This window comes from Acyrthosiphon pisum, chromosome X (genome assembly GCF_005508785.2).
Source record: "Acyrthosiphon pisum isolate AL4f chromosome X, pea_aphid_22Mar2018_4r6ur, whole genome shotgun sequence".
Taxonomy (NCBI): Eukaryota; Metazoa; Arthropoda; class Insecta; order Hemiptera; family Aphididae; genus Acyrthosiphon; species Acyrthosiphon pisum.
The window spans coordinates 1393224-1416608 of NC_042493.1; the positions used below are offsets into that span (position 1 = coordinate 1393224).

At 29.5% G+C, this 23385-nt stretch overlaps 1 protein-coding gene across 3 annotated transcripts in view; it reads left to right on the plus strand.

The window, feature by feature from the left end:
- The window catches only part of LOC100166878 (calcium/calmodulin-dependent protein kinase type 1), a 455364-nt gene extending 432731 nt beyond the window's left edge, over positions 1–22633 (plus strand). For 2 of the 3 annotated variants that reach the window (XM_016801012.2, XM_016801013.2), the window contains 5 exons: positions 1821–1961; positions 2646–2772; positions 6429–6516; positions 6992–7202; positions 21041–22633. In XM_016801012.2, coding sequence (XP_016656501.2) covers positions 1821–1961; positions 2646–2772; positions 6429–6516; positions 6992–7202; positions 21041–21111 — 638 coding nt within the window. In that variant the 3' untranslated portion in view covers positions 21112–22633. The remainder of the gene's footprint in view (positions 1–1820; positions 1962–2645; positions 2773–6428; positions 6517–6991; positions 7203–21040) is intronic. The other variant, XM_008180600.3, reaches the window with a different exon arrangement.
- Positions 22634–23385: the final 752 nt, after the last annotated feature.

A 23385-nucleotide genomic window follows, 5' to 3' on the forward strand; every position in this document is an offset into this window, starting at 1 on the left:
AAAAATAAATAAAAATCTCACGGAATTTGGGTTTTTTTTAACTTAATTTTCTTTTCGGCGAATTTCGTTATTAACTTGTTAACAATATTATAATGCGAACGGCTTAAATGAAAGGGGGTGAATGAAAGGTTTTAAAAACCATTCAACTCCGTGGTGGACAAAACTCCATCCACATAGTTCATATTCTCTCTATGGATAAGTCCAATAATAAAAATATTCAGTCTTTTTTTAAAGATTTAATTTAAATAAATTATTTTATATACTGTTCAAATTGCTATCAATAGATAAATGAAAAAAAAAACTAAGTATAAACAAAAATAATTTCGTAAGAATTTTAAAAATAAGAAACAATTTACCTATATTATATCACAATAGTGAATAGATAGACATACATATTTTACATTATATTCGTATTTTAATATTAATCTGTTTCACGAAACACAAAAACGGTTTTGTATTAATAAACTAAATTAAATTTCAAAGTAGCTTGGTTATGAACTAAAAAACAATAGATAGTTCATAATCGATTAATAATTATTTTTACATATTCATATCAGATTCTAACGATGAGAATAATATAATATATTAAATGATATATAATAATTTTGTTTCACTCTCTCTCAATCGATTTATATTTATTCAACTAACCGTATACCGCCTTTTCCGATACGTTTAACTCACGTTACATACGCGATACACCCCAACCATATCATATTTAATTACACCTGGTTTTTCTAGATTTTGCCTACGAACTTTGAGCACAATATCATACTAGTGATTGTGATAGAATACCTATATTTAGGTTTTTCGAATATGAGATGTTAAAAGACAACCATGATAGCCATCTCATTGAGTTTCAAATATAATGAAATACTATCCACAAGAATCGTTATCGTTTTCCAATATGTGTCACAAACTTTGATATTTTCCTATTCTAACGACGAAAATCCTCTTGGGGTAGTGCGTTTTTTTTTTGGAATATAGCAATTCAAAGGCTTATCAATAAATAAATTATTAAATCTAATGGGTTCTCAAAAATCCTACATTTGTAAAACGCAAATGAGTTTCCGATTCCACTCACTGGCATGCTGAGATCATTCTCAAAGTTTGTTCGGAAAACCATGAAATCTAACTTTAACTCTGTATATAATATTATATAGTGTATAATACGTAGGTATTAAATTGTGATTCATCAATTAACATTACTCTGTACTCTACTTTAATAAACAGCACCAATTGACAATCTCACTAAATGGTCATCTATCACAGCATTTCTCAAATATAGGATCGTGATTCAATTTCTTGTCACGAATGATTTTGATTGGATCGCCAAAAAAATTAAAACATTAAAAATTGTGATAAAATAATTAAATGTAATCAATTACATGAGTTTATGACTTGTAATAAATATAGGAATAAAAAGAGTAAAAATAAATAAATTCAAGATAAATTGTTTCTTCTAGTATTCAGACTTTTTCAGCGCATCTGACTATTATTTTTATGATATAATATAATATGGACTGTAATAAAGTACATTTTAGTTCCTCGAACAAAACAACAAAGAGTTTCATTGAAAACTGCTTGTTGTTTTTCGTTTTTCACACGAGTCAAACAATATTATTTTTAACTTTATCCTCAAAAACTCGAAGGAAAATGAAAGATTGAGATAGGGTTATCCTCAAAACGTGACATTTGGACTAGCCGAATCGTTTTTAATTGTCGTCGTATTCATAACTGAATACTCCGAAATTAATATTATTTTCTCATAACGTTCTGATATATTATATTGTTATTTATTTGCCTATAATTGTGTTTTTCAGCTCCGGAAGTGTTGGCTCAGAAGCCCTACGGGAAAGCAGTGGACGTCTGGAGCATCGGTGTCATTTCGTACATATTGCTGTGCGGATATCCTCCGTTTTACGACGAGAACGACGCGAATCTCTTCGCTCAAATCTTAAAAGGTAAATCATATTGTTGAGTCACTCGTCCGTATAATATAATATTATAATTATCACATGTGCAAATCAAATAGGTGAGGTCTAGGTGCAACACGTGCAGATGAATAATGGCTATATATTCGTTTATATGATACATAGGTGGTTTTAGGTATATTTAAAAATATTTATTTTTGAAATGCATTTCCCGACAAGTCCCGATAAAAGTACAAAAAAAATTTTACGAAGTACATTTTACACTCGCTACGACATCTTAATAACGTACGTATAACGGTACGTCTTATACACTCTTAGCATACTTTCTTAACTTATATTACTCGTGTGTACAGTAAAAATTTGACGTCTATGTAATTTTATCGACATTTATAGAAAACAATTAACATTATATTTTGCTGTGAAATATCTATAAAAATAATTCAATGACGCGAGGTACACACATAACTAAGGGTTGGAATTTATAAGACATAAAAAATATCGAAAATTAACTTATGACTGAATAACCTAAAAAAATTTCCTAGAAAAATTCCCCGGAATTAACTACTGCTGATGTCTTCGGAAATCAAGATAAATTTGTGAACCGTTTTCTTCATTTGAGAGAGAACGGTTTCGTGGCACGGTGGACATTTACGTGCTTGAAAATACGAAATAAATCTAAAACGAATTTTGCGTGTACCCTTATTATTTTTACAGGTGAATTTGAATTCGATTCTCCGTACTGGGACGACATTAGCGATTCGGCGAAAAACTTTATAAGGCAACTGATGTGTGTTGACGCAGACAAACGTTACACGTGCCGTGAAGCACTGGCTCATCCATGGTAAGTGTAAACAGAAACATCAAACAATTCATTAATTTTCCATTCGTCCGTGCAGTTCTATACGTCTGAAATGTATTAGCCCTTAAAGGGAGCTGTTGCTGTGTCAAAATTGCACATAGGTTGCGTTTTGATATAACATGATAAGTATTGGGAAAATTCATGACGGAAAACACGTATAATATTACGCACATGTCTTCGGAATTTTCTCGCGTTCTCTGCTACAGTCACGCGATTGCAGCGAACTTTCACGTGAAAATGTGTTGATGATAAACTCATCTATTACTGTGTTTCCAACGAATTTGGATCTTAAAAATGTGTCTTATAATCTCAAAAGTATAATATGGAATATACCGGATTTCGTTGTTGTTTAAAACGTTTAAAAGGTCGTCAAACCAGCACGTATTGTCACCGTCTTACACACGTACGACATAGACAAAAATCGTTTACGCAGTCAGAATATAAATAGCCCAATTTTGTTTGTTCTAGAGTAGAAATACCTATTATACAATTGAATTGCAACAATATTTCTGGGAACAAGTCGTTGCGTATTTTTAATTATATCCAATATAACGTTCATTATATCGTTTAGAAATAGCAAAAATTTCAACCTTTTTAAAATACCTTTAACTTTTCCAAATTAATTTTTTTTTTTAAATCAACGTCTTTCCCTCCAAAATATTGTTATATTTTAATTTTGTAATATGTGTTTCAACACCTAAATTCAGTGAGTTCTACGCAAACCGCGTAAACGCGTTTTGTCCATGTTGTACGTGTGTAAGACGGAGACAATATATGCGGGTGTGACGTCCTCTTAAAAGGCACATTTTTAGCGATTTTTCAGTGCGTTTTTTACCCCAGCTCGAACACAATGTTCAAAACATAACTATTATCAATTCTGAAGTCACTATGGCTGTTACACAAAAACAAAAGTCAGTGAGCAGCGACCGTTGTGATTGTAAACACGAAATTAACGAGTACCTACCGTCCGTATAACATAATAATAATATAATATGATAGTGTGTGTGCAGAAAAATTCGAATACCTATTCGAGTATTTGCTTTTCGTATAATATGTACAGAATTATAGAAATAACTGACAAACGTAATTAACGAACGTTATACACTGCATCATAACTTTTGTTCTAATCAATATTTTTAAATATTTTTATTGGTATAATAAATTGCGAGTGTAATAAAAAAAAAAAAAAATGTAGAATTATAGATTAACAAAAGTTATTACACAGTTTTTTTGATTACTTACGTTTATTGTCCATTATTTCTGTTACGTCTCTTTTATACGAATTGCATACTCGACTCCGCTTTATAGACGTATAAATGTTGTATATACCTAATTGAACGTTTTGCACAATTCACATCGACTATATATCGATTATCGTAGTTACAGAATAGGAGTGGATAATATTATAAAATGTGTGCATCGCACGAGCTTCTATACGACCCAATATTGTTGTATACCGACGCAGCTTAAATATTATGTTACAACGATATGACACGGATATTATATTAAGTACTCTTAAGTACCTACTTATCGTAATTGTTCGATGTCAGTTGTTGATCCTTAAAACACGGATGGCCATCGGGACGACGAGTCTTTAGATTTATTATAGCGGGGATCGCCCATTCGACGAAAGAAACACTGTTTATTTTAAAAACTATTTTCGATTACCTTTATATTTTTTTACACAATTTAAAAGTGGTTAAAAACATTATTGTCTAATAAAAACTGTTTCCCGTTTTTTACTTGTTCACGTTATTTTAGTAACATTAATATGCTATTTAGTTCCAATTTCGTTCAATTCGATGAATAAAAATTGAATTTTGGAGGAGTAGCTAATAAATCATAGCTAGAGTTAGGATGTTGATGACCTAAAAACACACAAAAATTCCCTAAAAAAATATGCAAAAATGCCCTAAAAAAGTGCAAAAATGACCTAAAAACTTCAAAATTATCTAAAAAACTAATTAAGTAAGTGAAAAAACGTATTTATAAATAATAATTTTTATTAGAGATATGGGTAATAATAATTTAAAATATGAATTATAAATATAATAAGCATTTAAATAATTTATAAATAAATTTCAATATTAAAAATAAATTAAAAAGTAAATCTTATCGGAACACGATAAATGTAATCAAAACAAAAACCACACAATTTTATTTTTGTAACATTTGCCCTAAAATCTATAATTTGAGAAAAATACCCCACATTGTACAAAAAGAACAAAAAATGTCCTAAAAGATGAAAAAATGACTTTAAAATGTTGTAAAATGACGTTAAAAAACAAAAAAATGCATTTATAGCTAAAAATGCAAAAAAAATGCAAAAAAAGGCAAAATAAAATTCGAATATTCTGCATCAAGGGAGCATAAAACAAATTTTTAGCTAGGATAGCATTGTATAGAATCGAAGGAAAAAAATGCAAAAGTCATCAACATCCTAACTCTAATCATAACTTATAAGTATGTACTTATATTATAGTACTTATATTATTAAGACAGATGGGATGGTACCCCGCAAAACGTTGGTCCACTACCGGACTACCCGACTCATATAAACTTTAAATACTTGTAACAAATAAACAACTTAGGTATCTGAAATTTAATTTGTATAGATCGAAATACTCTGAATCATATTCGGGTTGGGAATATTAAATTAAAAATGTATTAAAAATGCTTTCGAAAAAGCAAAAAATTTCTTTTTAAAAACGATCACCTACCTGATTACGTTAGCGAATAGAAAAAAATAGAATATTTTTAGAAAAAAGTCTTTAATGTTTTAAAAAATAAATTTTCTAAAACATTAATAGTTTTTGAGATAACGATTGTCTCATGTTAAATGGACAACTCCCGTAAATAGTATTCAGTTTTTATACATTCCACAGTGTAATATAATATAATAGTTACTAGTAAAATATTATAGTTAATCTTTTAATTATAAAACTATTGTTGTTTTCAAATGGAAAGCGTACAGTAGCGTGCACGAGGTGTTCGGACATATTTTATCGCTGTGACAAATATTTTGTTTCTCGCTTATTTATCCGGAACAATCCTGCCAAGATAGGAAATAACATATAAGAGGATGAGATTAAAAAAAACACAAAGAAGTACGAACCAATTAAAAACTTTAAATAATCAAGTAAAATTTTATATCAATCTGAAAATAAGTCCTAATTCTGAAAAATCTAAGTGTAGGTATAAAATAAAATGAGAAAATATTGTTTACCGATTTTTTCGAATAACAAATAAAGGTATACGGCAGCAGTTAAATAACAATAATTGTCATTATTGTTTTGTTATTTTTCAGTTTTTTCTGTTTTAATTTGTACTCATTTTTATTTCTGACGCATCGGATTGTTCCCAATTATTATTATTAGTATGATATCCCGGAAACATATCAGCGAGGAGAGGAAACGATTTCATTTGTCAGTCGGTAATGTTATGCCTATACGCGTTTTATCAATTCACTTTTTGTATATTCAACACGTGGGTTTTGTTCTTCGGATAATACTTAGGCGTGAATTCTTCTTCAGGCTATACTTCGGTAAACCAACAAGTGGTGACACTATACCCATATCCTACCTACCTAACTTTTATAATATATTTTGTACACTGTAACGACATTAACGATGTTTCAGGATATCTGGCAACGCGGCCAGCAGCAAGAACATTCACGGAACCGTTTCGGCGCAGCTCAAAAAGAACTTCGCCAAATCCAGATGGAAGGTACGTACCCGCGTCTTATCAGCCCACCCGTAGTCCGTATATTATATAACATCACTCATACATGATAACAAATAATAATAATAATATTCCGCGCACGGCGCCACAGCACAACCCTACCCCTAAACCTCACCCTCGAGCTCGCGGTAGACATTAGCGTCGTTTGCGTCCTGTTGTACCCCTCTAACAATACCTCATACAACTCATTGTACACACCTCATCATACATAATACCAATATACTATTATATTATCATATTATACATGTAGACAATTTAGCGTCATATTATTATTATTATTATTATAAATAATGCATCGTAATAATTTTTATATAATAATGATATATAGTACCTATAATAATATTTCCTCAACCTCTACCTACCTACACATACGTAGATCGGCGTATATCCGATACTTGGACGGAGTAGAAAAAATGCAACTTTAAAACCGTTAAGATGATGATGATGATGATGTTTCCAGCAATTAATGAACGCCATATCCATGGTGCATAAAATGCAGAGGTTAGCGATGAACGTGTCGGAAGTGTCGGACACATCGCCTTTGCTGCCTGCTGCGGCAGGCGCGCAGCCGAACAGACAGAAGTGTGCTACGATTGTAGAGGAAGCCGAGATTGATGATTTTGACGGTGACGACGATCATGGCCAAGATAATAATGGCTATGGCGCCGAAGGTAGAAATACAAAATAGCGTGTGCGTGTGCGTGAGTGTGCGTGTGCGTGTGCGTGTGCGTGTGCGTGTTGTTATACCCAGCGACTGCCAATAATCCGTGTTGCGTTTGAAATCATCCGGCTTGCGTGAATGTATATTTTGAACCCACGTAGATGAACACACACAATGCATATAATATTACATAATAATATATAATTAAAGACCGAATTTATATTCTCTTAAAGCACCTAATATTCTTATTAAACCTATTCTCTTAAAAATTTTAAAAATATGCAAAAATAATCAAAAAACATAAATATATGCTTGAATATGCATTTTTAAAAAAAAAATTTTTATCCACGTTTTTTTTTTGTTGAATTTGTTCTATCCTTTGTGTTAATAGGTTTTTAAAATGTTTATCCACTTTTTTTCTACTTTCATAAGACTGCCTCAGTAACAATATGTAAAAACATATAAATCCGGTCTTTAATATAATATAGAATAGCGCACCCATGTGTACAAGATGGCGGCCATAATTTAAAAATAAATAATTAATTCTCATGATATGTGTACGCATATAGAGGTAGATATATGGGGTCGATCCGTTTAACGCAACACACTCAACGTCTCCAAAAACTATTCTCTTTTTTTGAAAATATCGTTTTGTTAAAAACAAAGTTTTTTTACTATTTTTTTTATCGTTATTGTTTTTTTTAATGTTTTCGCTTTTATTTTAGTGACGGTGTGTGTGCATTTAAATTCCTCTTTCCAAAGCAAAATATTTATCAGTGTAGTTCGGTGCATACGAATTGAATTTTTGATGAGCAGTTTATGAGTTATAAGTACCTATTTAAAGTTACCCCTTGTAGCCTGCAAAATATTGGTACACTACTCCGATCGTAAAAACTTTAAATACCTACCTTCCTGCTTATAAGTTATAACTGATAAATTACTTTTGTCCTAGTTTGATTTTTATACACCGAAATACTATTAAATAATATTCTGCTTCCAAATATGAAATTATAAATGTATGTCGTCATTCAAAAAGGTAAAAGAAATAGTGAAAAACATAATTTTATCCTAAAAAAGTTGTTCTCTAACGACCTTAAATTATTTAAAAGAAATATTTTCAAAAACTTCACCAAGTGTTTTCGGAAATTATGATTGTCTTACGTTAAATGTATCACTCCGTAGATTTGAGAATAAGCCATTCGAAATGCGCCAGTTTTAGTCTGATTTTTAAGTATATTCTTGTGATGAGGGCACTGCTCGAGACTGCATTCGTTTGCATATCCATATTGGACATAAGTTTGTACTGCGAAATATTGTAAATTAATATTATACGAATACGTTTAAAAGTACAAACGAGAAATTTAGATTTACAAATTTTTTATAAAATTAATGAGGGTTTTGCATATTTTAAGGATCAATCGCTTCTTTAAAGTATATTTAACGTTAGGTAGGTAGGTTGGTTGTGTTATTTGACAAAAATTAATAACAATTAATTGAAAAAAATAGATACAATAACTCGGGACTATAGATTAAAAATCAAATTAAAAATTTTAGTTTTTTCGTAACAAATTATATTTTTAAACTATTTTAATTACCTTCTAAAAAGTTTCTAAAAAAATCAAATATTTCAATCCAAATAATAGGTCACATTATTATTTACTTTTTAAATACCTATAGAGGTAGTTTAATCATATTTTCCATTAAAGCAGTTTGATTACAAAAAGAGGTCATTACCTACACCCCTTTTTACGAGTGATCCCACGTGTCAATCAGTACCTACGCTCGTTTTTGGTTGTTGCATAATTATTTCTAAGCTATGTAGAACTTAAGTGTCTTAAGTGTTAAGTAATCCTGAAGACCATACATGGCATCAATTTTTTGGTTATTTTCAAACGTTAAGTGCTAACGACTTTCAATTACCACCTATATAATTAATATATATAATTAATTTAAAATCATTCAAATAATATGAAATTCGTAGAACATAAAACAAAAATGGATTAATTGTCGTTAGAATTTTCAAAATATAAAATTAATCTATGAAGAGCATTGTCTAATGAAACAAACATTTGTAGCAAGTTTAGCACATTGTACATGGCTTATACAAATGGAAATATTTTCAAAATTCTGTTTCCGGTGATGAGCGAATGCAGATCACCACGAAAATTGGAAATAATAAATTCGAGCACTCAGACACCTCGGCTCTGAAATTGTATTTAATTACGGTGGTTTTGTATGCTGGGGTGCGCAATCTACAATCTATAATGAAATTAGATTATAAAATAATAATATAATTGTTTACAGCCCCGATGCCTGTCCGCTGATTTACGGGGTAGATTATTTTCGTAACGTAAGACTCACTTTTCCTGACGATTTTTCCAGAGTTTTCATTCGATTTTCCCACCATCGCGCGTGTTTCAAATGTCTTGTGAACGCGTACCGAATTATAAGAATCGTTCACAAAAATCGAACGAGAAATGGAGTGCACTAATCGCCCAGAGCGGAGTCTTATTTTCATTATGACGAGTTATCCCGTTTTTTAAAACAAATACATGATGATTACAAAATTCCTACTAATTTTGCTGGTCTTATAAATTACTTTATTTTTTAATATTGTGTTAAATTGTATACAACCGTAAAAAGTAGAAATACAATTTTTTTTTAGAAGTTAAGAGATTAGTGTTATAATTTGAAAGTCGAGGGGGGGCCACTAAGATTATTGTGTTTTGGGGCCCGATAGATCCTCAATCCGGGCTTGATGTCACATCATAGGCAGGGCTATCGAGAAAAAAACAGTATCGGTACAACTCGTCATAATGAAAATAAAACCTATCATCATACGTTTTCGTTCACAAACCGTATTTTCACTAATAATAAATTGACAAAACTTATCATATTGTAGTTACCAAGCAAATATCAATTCATTACGAATTTATCTTTTATCGTGATAAAAACATGTTTTGTTATATTTTTTTAAAATTCCTTTAGAATGAGTGCAATAAAGAAAAAAAATTCACCGCAATTATCGATGAATCCCTTAAATCTATGGGCCTCGGGTTCGTACCACCCACCATGTCCCATCCATTCTTAAATCCGGGCTCGCATGGCATTGGTGTATCTGGATAGAATTTGACGACCTTTCATTTTTGTATGAACTGTCGGTAAAAATTAGAAACACTGCAGCAGATACGCCATTTATATTAGGTACTTATGTGCATTTTTCATTTTTTTTCATAGCTCAGTGGCTCATACGCCGTTAGTGGCGAGGTATTAGCACGTATAGTTAAACCAAAACCGTTACGTGAGGACTTAAGAACCACAACTCGGGTTAAAATACTATGGTAGTTATAAAACCAAATTTTCACCATATTATAAAAAGCGAAGACATTAAACTTTTATTTTTTTGAAGTCGCACTAGTGTTGAAATCAAAACGACATTACATGGTCCATGTTTTCCACTTTTTACATTGTACCTACGTAATACGTTTGATTTCTTAGCTATAACTTACTGTGTTATCGTCGTCGGTTCTGTCACTCTCGAAACAGTAGTTTTTCCATAACAATAATATAACCATAATAGTTACAAACAAAATATTGGTACTGATGACGTGGGACCACTTTTAAGTTAATTTAAATTAGTGTTTAAACATGTTATTTTAATGTTTCATAAATTACAATTAAATTAAATTAAATTAAATTAAATTCATAGATTAAAACTGCCTCCATATCAGAGCCCTTGAAAAGTAGGTGGTGGCGTCCTAGCTCTATGAACTCTAGAGGCGTATATTTTGGTAACTGAACCGTGAGGTTAATTATACGATATAGTTTGTCTTCCACGCGATTATACCCAAATACCCGGAAGGGTTGCATATATAATTAACTATATATATCTACCTTATAGGTTTATATATCAACGTGTAGATAAACGATAGTTTCCGACGTAAATAAAAAAATTTTCGTTTCCAGTTTCTACCATGGAATACGAGTTGTCTTTTGAACAAATGTTATAGATCAAGACGATAAAGTTTTTGATACTCAAATAAAAAAAATACTTAAAAGGCACATTTTACGAATTACAGAATTATATAATGTAGATATATATGTAGGTCCTTAATTTGTTAAAATAGAAGGTAATTACAATGAGGTATATTTATTTTTATAATAAAGAATATTTACTTTACATGCTTTATTCATAAATTGCATAACCTTCATCACCAACTGATCTAACTGTGGTCAGTTTAATAAAAATAATGTTTTAATATATTTTATACTTTGATGAGATATAATGGTGGGGTCCATGTTCGGATATAGATAATGGCCCGACGTCCATAATACATTATTATTGTTTTGTGAATAATATAATAAAAAGAAAATTTACCACAAATTTCATTATCAGTTTCTTATTATTATAAAAAAAAAATATGTACAATAAGTAAGAAAATATTTTCTGTCTTAGGAAATAACATTTTACCTTGTTAGCATGGTTGTGCCCTTTGGCCGAAAAAATAATTTGGCTGCTTTAGGTAGGTTGGGTTACAATTTATTTTACGAATTCAACATTTGTAACACACCCATAATTCTATATAAAAATATTGCTCAGTAAGTTTATGTCTAAGATCACAAACGAATATATAGAACAAATTTAGTACTGCGTATATTAATAAGCATGTTTAGAAATTTGAACTTTGAAGCATATGACTGTTATTTTTTGTGGCTCCATAGAGTATATTTTGAGTTTTTTTTTTTTTTAAGTAAACCGCTTGATTTAATTACAAAAACAAAAAACCCAACGACGGGTGACCTTTCCAACATTTATTTTGTATTTTGTATTTTTATTATTTTTAACGAGATGGGAAATCATTTCAGCGAGAAATTATATACCTACGTGCGTACTACCGCCTATTCGAAGATTGATTTTTTTCGACGGTGTTATTAATATTTTATATCGACTACAAGTACATTGTTAAGACTGTTCCGGAATCGTTGGTCGCAACGAATTCATGAACTCTACACACGAACGAACACGCTGAACTTTTGCTCGTACGATACAATTATGTAAAGTAATTGTATCAAAATAGGTAGATGGATAATATTCTGTGCGAATACTATCTTATTAGTTCCACTAACACTGCATGTTACTATAACGTTGTTCTTTGCCATGGAAGGTGACATAATAATAATAATAATAATTACCAAATCGACATAATTGAATGAATTCAATTAATAAGTGACGGGTTGTGTGAAATGGAAGGGGGAAATATTTTCCTTTTTCTCCTTCCCTCGTGCCCCAATAAGGTCCGCGTAAAGGAAACATGCTAATATACCCGAGGACAACGACGCTGATAAAAATATAGAAAACTATAAGGCTAATATTTAATTTCTAAAATAGCATCACATCTAATACTAAACAGTTAAAACATATTTCTTACGGTAAATTTAATGTACGTGTCACACGTGTTCAATTACAATTATTTCGGTCTAAAACAAAAATGCACGTTTATCGTTTTTCATATAAAATATACAAAACACAGTAAAAAACTTTCTTAAACCAACGTAACTGGTGCTTAATATTTGTAAGAACCTATATGATCCGGAATAAATTGATAATTCAAACCAGACTGAGAATTTATAATATATAATATGCGATAACTAATAAGATTGAATAATATTTGCATCGGTTATGTTACATACCTTTAATAATATTTTATATTACGCTCACATGACTTAAATTTAAAAATTTAAAAAACATCGTTAGGTTGCACTGATCTTCTATTTCTAGCAACTTCAATATTTCGGTTTTTGAAAATAATTTCATTACATTATACAATTTATAATTAGGTATAGGCAACCACTATAATATTATTAATTTTATTCTAGTTTAAGAAAAAAATAAAACTAAGCGCTTGGCTATGGAAATTTATATTTATATTTAAATTGACTCTATTCGAAAATTTATTATGTGTAGCCAAGTAGGTACTACATGTAATACGGGTATAATCACAAAATTATATTAATAAGCTTGAAAAAATGTAGGCTATGTTTGGGGGGCTTAGCCCCTATTTGTGCCTATGAATACAGAGCACCCCTCGGAAGTTATGGACACCTATGAACTATGGTTCACTTCTACACTTTAATATTTTACCAATAAACACATTTCATTCAATGACCGACTAACGTCGGTTGATTTTTAAAAGAATATTTTGCTGCGAAATTAAAATATAAGGTTGCCATGAAATAAAAAAAAAGGAGATCGCCCTATGATGAAAAAAAGTAAAAATTAAATTATATAAAATCTCAAAGTTACAACTTATAAACACTTGATAGTGTCTACTACAACCTATAAGTACATATTTGTTTCTTTAAAAAACACAAAAATTGACTTGTAAAACAAACAAAGGCTCGTCAAATGGATCACTTCGTATAAAATAATATAATATAGTGCGGAATTCGTATATAAACTGGCGCACTAGGTCACGTGAGTTTCCTATAATATGTGTACTAACTATACACAACAAGTCCGATTAACCCGATGCGGCAGCCGAATCTCCTTGGACCGGCACGTGGACTCGAAACTTAATAATAACTTAAAATTACTGTACGCGCGGTATGTTATTGAAATTTTACCTCGCCAACTTTTTCAAGTTTACCGCCAAGTTCGTTTAGTAAATTAATAATCGTATCACGGCTACGTAAACTTTTGCACTGAAATTAAAAACACGTGCACTTCCCACGTATTGTGGACTGGCTGAGATTCTTCAGCACTTAAAGGATGCCACTCATAAAATTAGGGGTCGAGGAGGAGGGAGCCAGAGGAGCGACTGCTCCTAAAAATTTTCATTGGGTGGGTGGGTATACAATATACATATTTAGCATATAATATTATGTGCAATGTACATAGACTAGAAGGGATTAAGTACTAATATGAATAAAATAATAATAACCAACAAGATTATCTGAATATCTAAAAGTAAATAAACTAGAAGAAGCTGCTAACAATGAATAGGTATGCGTTAACTTCTGAAAAAGTTTAAAAAAAAATGTGATGTTATTTAAATAAAATATGGTAAGTAAATAATAAACATAGTACACTATGACGCTGACGTGATAAATATTTTAATATTTAATTAATACGTTATATACATTTTTTATATATGTTTGATATCTTTACTCCTTATTGTGTTAAAATTGCTCACCTAGACATTGCTACACATCCCTTGCCCTAAAATATATTTTCCACAATCTGCATAAATGTGCCATATTCATATACATTCAGTTGTAGGCTATACTTATTGTCTCAAGTCCACATATTATACATAATACAAAGTATATGATGTAGGTACATGATATAATTTTTACTTTAATTTTGTATGAATAAAATATAATAATGTTTGTTCACTTACAACTCTGTTTAACTTGGTACCTAAGGCCCATTTATGTTTTTTAATATATTTTAAAAATTGAACTACCTAATGTAATATTCCATAAAATATATTTATATCATTTTGTACATTTTCGTCGTTTTTTAACTTAAAATTGTGTAGCATCCCATGCACTTCTTTACCAGTCTGAGTGTGGTGTACATATTATTTTGTCGTCATCTGTGGGATGCCTGCAGAATAATATAATAGATATATAGTGTGCGTGTTTGTTCGTCTAGTGAAACGTTTATTTCCGTCCCGACGATATCTTATTTAAATTTACAAGTTTGTTGAAACAACAGCAAATTCATCGACATTTTTATTTGACGTGTAATATTTATAATTGGATAATTATATTTTATATTTGTGTTAACTATTACATTTATACAATTATTTCACTGCGTATTTTTCTCCGTCGGTACATTTTTTCCCAATTAGAAATTTTTAAATATGATTCCATAAAAAATGTCTGTACAAGAGACACACAATTCTTTTATAGTTAATTACTAATTAGATAGTTTTTCAAATTTTTGTATTATCTAATGTAAAAATAAAAATAGTTTAATTTTCGTTTAGTCTTTCTTAAAAAATCAGTTAGTGGGTGGGCAATGGGCATATACGGTGAGGCAATCGAACAGTCTTCAGACAAACCTTGTAAACCATTAAAATCCGGAAAATCAAAATAATTTCCAGTAAGTAAATACAAAGTTGTATCGTGAAATATTTTTTTAAAAAAATCGAAAATTGATTAACAATTGAAACAAATACCAATGGAGTAACATACAATTTTCCAGTATCATTTAATTAATGCACTTACGTTTATATGCAACCCAAAATAAAATGGAAAATGCATCGAAATTCCATTCCTATTTTGCATTCCATACTTCCATAACAACGATAACTACGTGATTTCGAACCACCAAAAATGCTAATTTCAAAATTTCCAACGGTGCCGCCGAAACAGTTATGAAATTCATCAAATACCTGGTGTAATTTTATTATTTGCATAGGTAGGTATTGCATTAAATATTATAATATCATGTCATCAGATCTTCGAAAATAATAATTTTCACCAAACTGTATTGAACCGCACGCAGCCAGTGTTGGAACTAAATGATTAATATTATAATATTAGATTTATGTTAATAATTTAAATTTTACGAATTACATCAAGTATTCAGCATTCAATTGTCACACGAGATCAAACGTCCAAACGTTGAAATGTGATTTTACAAAGGCCCCGAAATTAGAGAGGCATTCCTGCGATGAATTTGCTCGTTTGTTATTCCCCTTGATTGAAATAAAAAACTTTGAAGCATCAAAACTGCGAGACAAATGAAAATAAAATAGATTTTTGCTCTGCCAGAACAATAATAATAAATTCATAATATATTCAAACGTATCGAGATTCGTAGCCTGAAATACAAAATCAAGTAAGATTTTCCATTGAAGGAAACAACATTGACGGTTTTATTCTCGATAATTTTTTTTTAATAATAATATTATTATTATTATTTATATTAGTATTGGACGGCGCTGTGTATAGACTATTTTTAGCGAGTATAATATTATATTGCTTCAGAATATTGACCAGCGGGCAGTTAAAAATAAATAAATTTACTTTAAAATCCTCCGATTAAATAATATTATATAATGTTACATCAAATTTTGATTTAAATTTTGAAACTGTGGTAATTTGTAGGTGAACAAATTATAATATTATATTGTACATAACAACAATTTGGCTTTTGACGAAAAAAATGTAAATCAATCGTATAAATAAAATATAAAAAAACAGCTTCATAATTGCAGTTATCCTTATCAATAAATAAGTTTATAATACTATATTAAATAACAAAAATGTGATAATATATAATTAATATACTATACGAAGTCACATGGAGTCAAAATATATAAAATAGTAAAATACGCCTTAACTTTTATTTTTATATTTATACACTGGTCCAAGTATAACAACCACTAGACTAAAATATAGTACTTAAAGATTAATAACTCAGAAACTTGTCGTTCAAATTTTGATTAAGATTCATCAACATTTAAAAAAAATAAAAAGCTTAACACATTGCAGTAAAAAAAAGGATTCTTGAATGAAATAAATCTGTGGTTGAGAGCCAAAAGCTGATATGTGAAAAAATTTAACTTTTTAGAGAGCAATTTAAAAATTTTTTAAAACCTAAAAATTGATTTTTTTTCACATATCAGCTTTTGGCTCTCAACCACAGAAATAAGTTTGTGACACCATAGGACACTATTCTTAAATAGTCAAAAATAAATCAAAGTAGGTATCTTATCATACTAATATTATCGTTCAGAAACTTTTTTTTTAAAGATTAAAATATAAAATGGGTATGATCGTGTTTGGAGAATCATCCTGTATATCATGTGTGTGTAGTGGATGTATACAATTATTAAATATTATATAAGTACTGAAGTTTATAATATTTTAAAGACGTAGATTTTTAATTTTAAAATATCCGCTTGTTTGGCCATAATACCAACGCGAATCGTAGGTTACGTGTTATGGTCTTATAGTATTATAATTACTTATATTATAAATTAGTATAGACAGTATAAAATAGGTAGTAAATTATTCAAATCATGTAATGCATACTAACCATAAATTATAAATTATTTAATCTTTAACTTTGTTACAAGTTTTCAACATATTGTAATCAATCGCGTACACCAAATATTATATATTCTATGCGTTTAGGGTTCATTTTCGATAGTGATCCAGAGTTGTAAAATCGTCTTAAATTATTTATAATGGACTCAATAAAGAACAAAATAATTTTAACAACAGGACTTTTTATTAATTTTTAATATAATATGTATTACCTACCTACTTAATATTACTATAGTTTACGCTGAAAAACGTCATGTAATCACCATGACCCGCTCTGCTTAATGGACTGGCTATAGTGTACCGGGTGAACGATCCCCACCTGGGCCTGGCAAAAATTTGTGCTGCTCGAATAATTAATTATAAATATATCTTATTACTAGCCAAAAGTTGGGCCGAATTTTCTGTTTCCCTAGTGCCAATTTTTATTCCCAGTCCGTCCCTGGTAGGTATATAATATTATTATGTATAACTCACGCATTATTTAATTCGTATACGACACCACAACACTTGCTTTATGTACACGCACACACGTCGATGCTGTTGATTATATAATTTATATAATATATAGATAGATGGGTATACCTAGGTACAAAATATAAATATTTTATGTTTTATGACCTACCTATATATTTTGCTGCTGTAAGTCACGCACCGAAATGCACTTTTGACATCTGGTACGCCTATAATGCAGTTGCAGCTGCAACTCGACCATTAAACAAAAATGCAATATTTTAATAACCTATTAATATTACCCAATGATAGTTAGTATCGTGCACTGTGCAGTGTTCGTAATTGGATTATATAAGTATCTAGTTTTCTTTTAAACCGAAAACATTATACCTACTCACCTAATAATAATAGTTATCTTATACCTAACGTTCTACATACCATAATAACTATTATTATTATTTATTTGTATAGGTACAGAGAAAACTCCATTAATTAGAAAACAATATCGGCTATAATATAATATATAAAAATATGTGAAGGTAGTATTTAAAAATTACAAAACATAAAACTGGTGCTAGTGCTTACGAATAATATTAAAATTTACATTCCATAAATAAACATACCGTACATATAATTGTAATCGTAATTATTAATCATCAACTAAAATAAACTTTCGTAGTATTTCCATTGCCATCAGTATATTTGCGGGCGATGATAATAAGTCTTAGAGACATTATTAATTGAAAAATTATCTTGATTTCTAATACCTATAATTATAGTGTTAATTCGAAAATGTAATTGTCCAATAAGGGATTTAATTATCGCATCTATATGGAATTATTTAATAATTTTTTTGTAAAAATACATAATGAAAGTAACTTTTTCTTTTATTTAATGATTCTAAATTTAAATAAGATAATTTTATTTATCATATAGTTAAAATGTTATATGGACGTTATGACTTAAAAGATAAGAGCGGGGAAAAGATTTTTAACTTCTTCGATATTTAGAGTTATACGCATCGAAAATTATCGAACAGTTACTGGATAAATCCGTTCAGTGTCTCTCGTGCTGTCTTCGTGTCATCGCAATAATAATAATCATCAGAAACTATTTTATGAAACAACCAAATAAACCTTTTAGGCAGTTGACGTAGGTAGGTACCACTTGTGATTAATGGCGATCTTGCGGAAAAACAAATTATATACGAGTATGGACAAAGATAACGTCCGAATTTTGGTACTTGAGAGACGACATATTATATTAAATGATGCTTAAGGTTCAACCCGTGTCCGAGGGCTGTTTATATTTACTTGAATTTCTGTGGACTCACTCCCTTGGGCCACCCTCTGTAGACAAATAGGTTAGATAATGCGAAATAACTCGCTCCTTGTCTGACTCGTTAATTAACAATAACAACAATCGTACAAACAGTTAAAATATATTATTATGAACCATTATCGTTCTGATGAGAAAACAACCGGCGTTGATGACTGTCGGGCAGTCATAAAAATATCAAAAACGTAATGAATATATTGTATATTTGTCGGTGCTCCTAAGACTCAGGTTTCATATTTTGATAGCATCAGGTTTTTTACGAAATAATCGCATAAAACGCGTTTCCGCAAAGTGCATAATATTATAAGGTTTTCATTTGGATTAATTCCCCGGAAAGGTATTTTACACTGTCTTGTTCGTTTATAATATTTTGAAAACCACTCGCCAAACTATAAATTATTATTAACTGTTATACAGAAAATGAAAATGAAAAATGTTATCAGACAAATGATTTATTATAGGTACCTACAATATAATACAATCCGGGATAAAATTATTTATTAATATTACATAGGTAGGTATAATAGTCTCATCCGATAATTTAAATCGTTTGTGCTAACGGCGGGCAAATGTATTATGATGAATATTTAATGACTGATTAAAATGTTTATGAGAACAATATCTGATTCTGATTAAATATTAAAATACCATCATTGTTGTACTCATCCGAGAACGGTGCCGCTCGATGAAAGCAAAATATATTAAGTTAATACTTTAACTTTTAAATTAATTACCATATAATTATATTATGAGTATTCAATGTAAGTTGTAAGTTCTAAATGACGAGACGAACACTCGCGTACAACACAATATTTCGTAATAAATTTTCAACTGTAATCAATTAAGTGGGTCACATGAATTTCAAGACTGTGTTACCCGACTACATCGGCGACGACGAATTTTCTGAAAACAATTTTCAGCGTATATAAATGCGCGACAAATATTAGCTTTTAATATATAGAAAAGCATCTTATCTTGCATGCACTTATTGTCTTAGGTCATTTTGCGATGAATGCAGTAATTAGTAGTAAATATTATTATATAGTAATAATACTGCCTATAGTGTACCTTATAATATAGTTTATACCTACAATGTTATTATATAATGCATAGTTTCACATTTATTTGTGCCTTGTTTGTTATATATACAAACAAATATTATACTATTAATACTACAAATGTACATTATATTTTAGTTTTAAGTCTACCTTATCAATCATTGCAATGTTTGTGTTTCTATATAGGTAGGTACATCTATTATTATCTTATGTAGTAGATACCTATATATAACATTTTTATCCACTATAGAGTGTTCCTTTTTTATGGCGTTATTTTACGTTTTACCAAATCAAACATAAAATGCTGGTCTAATTATATTATAAAATAACATCATATTTAAAGATTGAACGATCTAAGGCCAGTTAATGATTTATTAGACGATTGTACATCAATTATCTGTTATTGGATATAGCGTGCTGATATTTATATTTTTAGCGATAAATGTTATTTTATAATATTATAAACATACTTTTAAATATTTTGAAGAAAAAAACTTAGTCCAAAACTTATGACGTAACGACATAATAATATTATTATAATAGAAATATTGTACAGCCGAAAGGGTTGCTCGAGGAGATTGTTAATTTTTGAGGGATTAGAAAACGGATTTTTGAAAAGGTGTGGACACGTGTTTACATTGTGGGTGAGTAAGTGTTACCATGTGAATATTGAATGGAACAGCGTATTTTAATCTAAAAATTTAATCTAGACAAAAATTGAACTTTGGACTGTACAAATCAAATTAAATTTTTTAAAAAGTCCATTCACCCATTTTCTAAGTTAATGTATAGATAGGAATCGTTTTTGAATATTATTTTTTTTCAAACCGAAGTATATTGAAATCCAATAATGATTGATTGTATTATTTTTTTGATGTCATTATATACTATCGATAACCGTGTCTAATCCGATCGTTACCATGTTTACTGATTGCAGCAAGCATACCACGCGACAACAGTGGTGCGGCAGATGAAAAAAATGGCCTTGAACAGCGGAGCAGGAATTAGCCAAGATGCGAGAATGGACAACCAGGACTATCTAGTCAACGGGATGACCGAATCCAACAGACTCTAAGAATTTCTCGTTTTACTTTCATATTATACAATTAATATTATCATAATTATTATATTATTATTATTACTCTTCTAATTTTTAAATATTACCATTATTTGATCTTTTATTTCATTTTTTTTCATTTTTATTTTTTGTGTTAACGAGAATAATTCTACACATATCTCTTATAATATATCGATAAAATAATATAAACTCTTTACCCGGTAACCTGTCACCCAATCAGATTCGTTTATACAGATGTATTAAACACCGTAAGAGCGACGATAATAATATACAATAGGTATATATAATATTAAATAAGTGTACTTATAAATTGTATAATTTGTAGACGTATATGTATGTACATAACGCCATATGGGTATCGACGATATTATATATAGTATAATATACCTATATGTATATATTATAATTTCTAACATATTTCTAACTTAATATACAAAAATACACGCGAGTATACGCGAACTTAATTTACACACTTTGCCGTAAATCAAATATTTTTTGCTCATCATGACTTCGACGACGTTGTATAATACAATATTTAAAAAAAATAATAATAATAATAAAACGTGTAGAATTATACTAATATTAACAATATTATAAATTTTAAAATTTTAAAAAAAAGACATTAGAATTTACACATTTATTTTAGTAAGTGTAATAATGATTATAAATCGAAACGTAAGTACGTAAATATAATATTATACACAACGCGCCATGTCCCTTCCGTAGAATTTTCACTCCAAATCCAAAATAATAACTACCACGACCGCAGTGGGTTTGCACATTTTCTTTTTTTCAATTCGACACGAAATTCCGACCGAACCAAAACGGTTTCGACAATAAATTTCGTCGTTTGGTCTGTATAGGTACACTGCGTATATTATAAATTCTTCGAGTAAAACGAGATTCGACATTGTTTGATAATAATAACAATATTATTATGTACATTTCAAGTTTGTACACATTATATTATTTCAATAATACGCTGAAAACAAGAACTCAATTAATATTAATGAAAAGTAAAATATTATATCGTTGTAAAATATATATTTTAGATGTGATAATATTATACAATATATTATTATTATATATTATATTTATTACAAAACGTTACATCGTTTAAAGAATAGTTAGTACGGGCAGACGCGTTAAGTATTATAAAGTACTTTCGATTTTCGAATAATTATATTTGATGGATACAATTTAAATTTAATTTTAAATAGGTACGATATTAATATATTATATATATATATTATATTAAATATAAATAAAAAACACCCGCTTTTATTATATTATTATTATGTTTTATTGTTTACGACATATTATTATATTATATTATTATTATACATCGTTCTAACGTTACGGTTTTTGTTGTTAACTCTGTTAGAACTTTTAATTAATATTATCATTATTATTACTATTTAAAAAAAATAAAACTCACTATAGCTACATTTACGCTATTATTATTTTATTATTATTATTATTATTATTATTATCGTCATCGTAATTTTCTACCATTTAAACTATACAATAATTATTATAATGTAGACTATAATACAATAAATATTATGCGCCCGCCGATTGTTGTATTTTTGGTGCCTACCTACTACAACTATACAGTGTCGTATGAAATAATCCAATGGAAATCGAATGGTAACTTAGAAATTGATATACAAATATAGACCATAATATTATTATACATAATAATACACATGCGGGTAGGTATACAATAATACGTGAACAACAAACTGCGTTAGGTTTTTTAAAAAATTAACAATTATCGTTCATGCAGATTATTATTTTTTTATATCAGATAATAATTATAACAAACATTTAAATAATTTGTGTGCGTTGCTCAAATACGTCCGCGAGGTGAATCTCGCCGACCATATAGGAACCGTTTAAAAAAATGGTAATAATAATATGTTAAACAAATACACGTTGCCCCCGAGCTGCATCGTGAAGCATTCGAATATACATAGTTACTCACCTACTTTTTTCCCCCATCGACACATTCGATAAACTATAGGTAGGTACCCTATCTACCTATTTCCTGGACACGATCATTTTTCTGAAGGTGAATTATTATTATTATTAATATTATTAGTCCACTGACCGGTGTTGAATGGGTAGTGTTAAACCTATTATCATTCGACTTCTAAAGTTCTCTATAACCGTCCGCGGGCGAGTCGTTTACTGCGGTCATA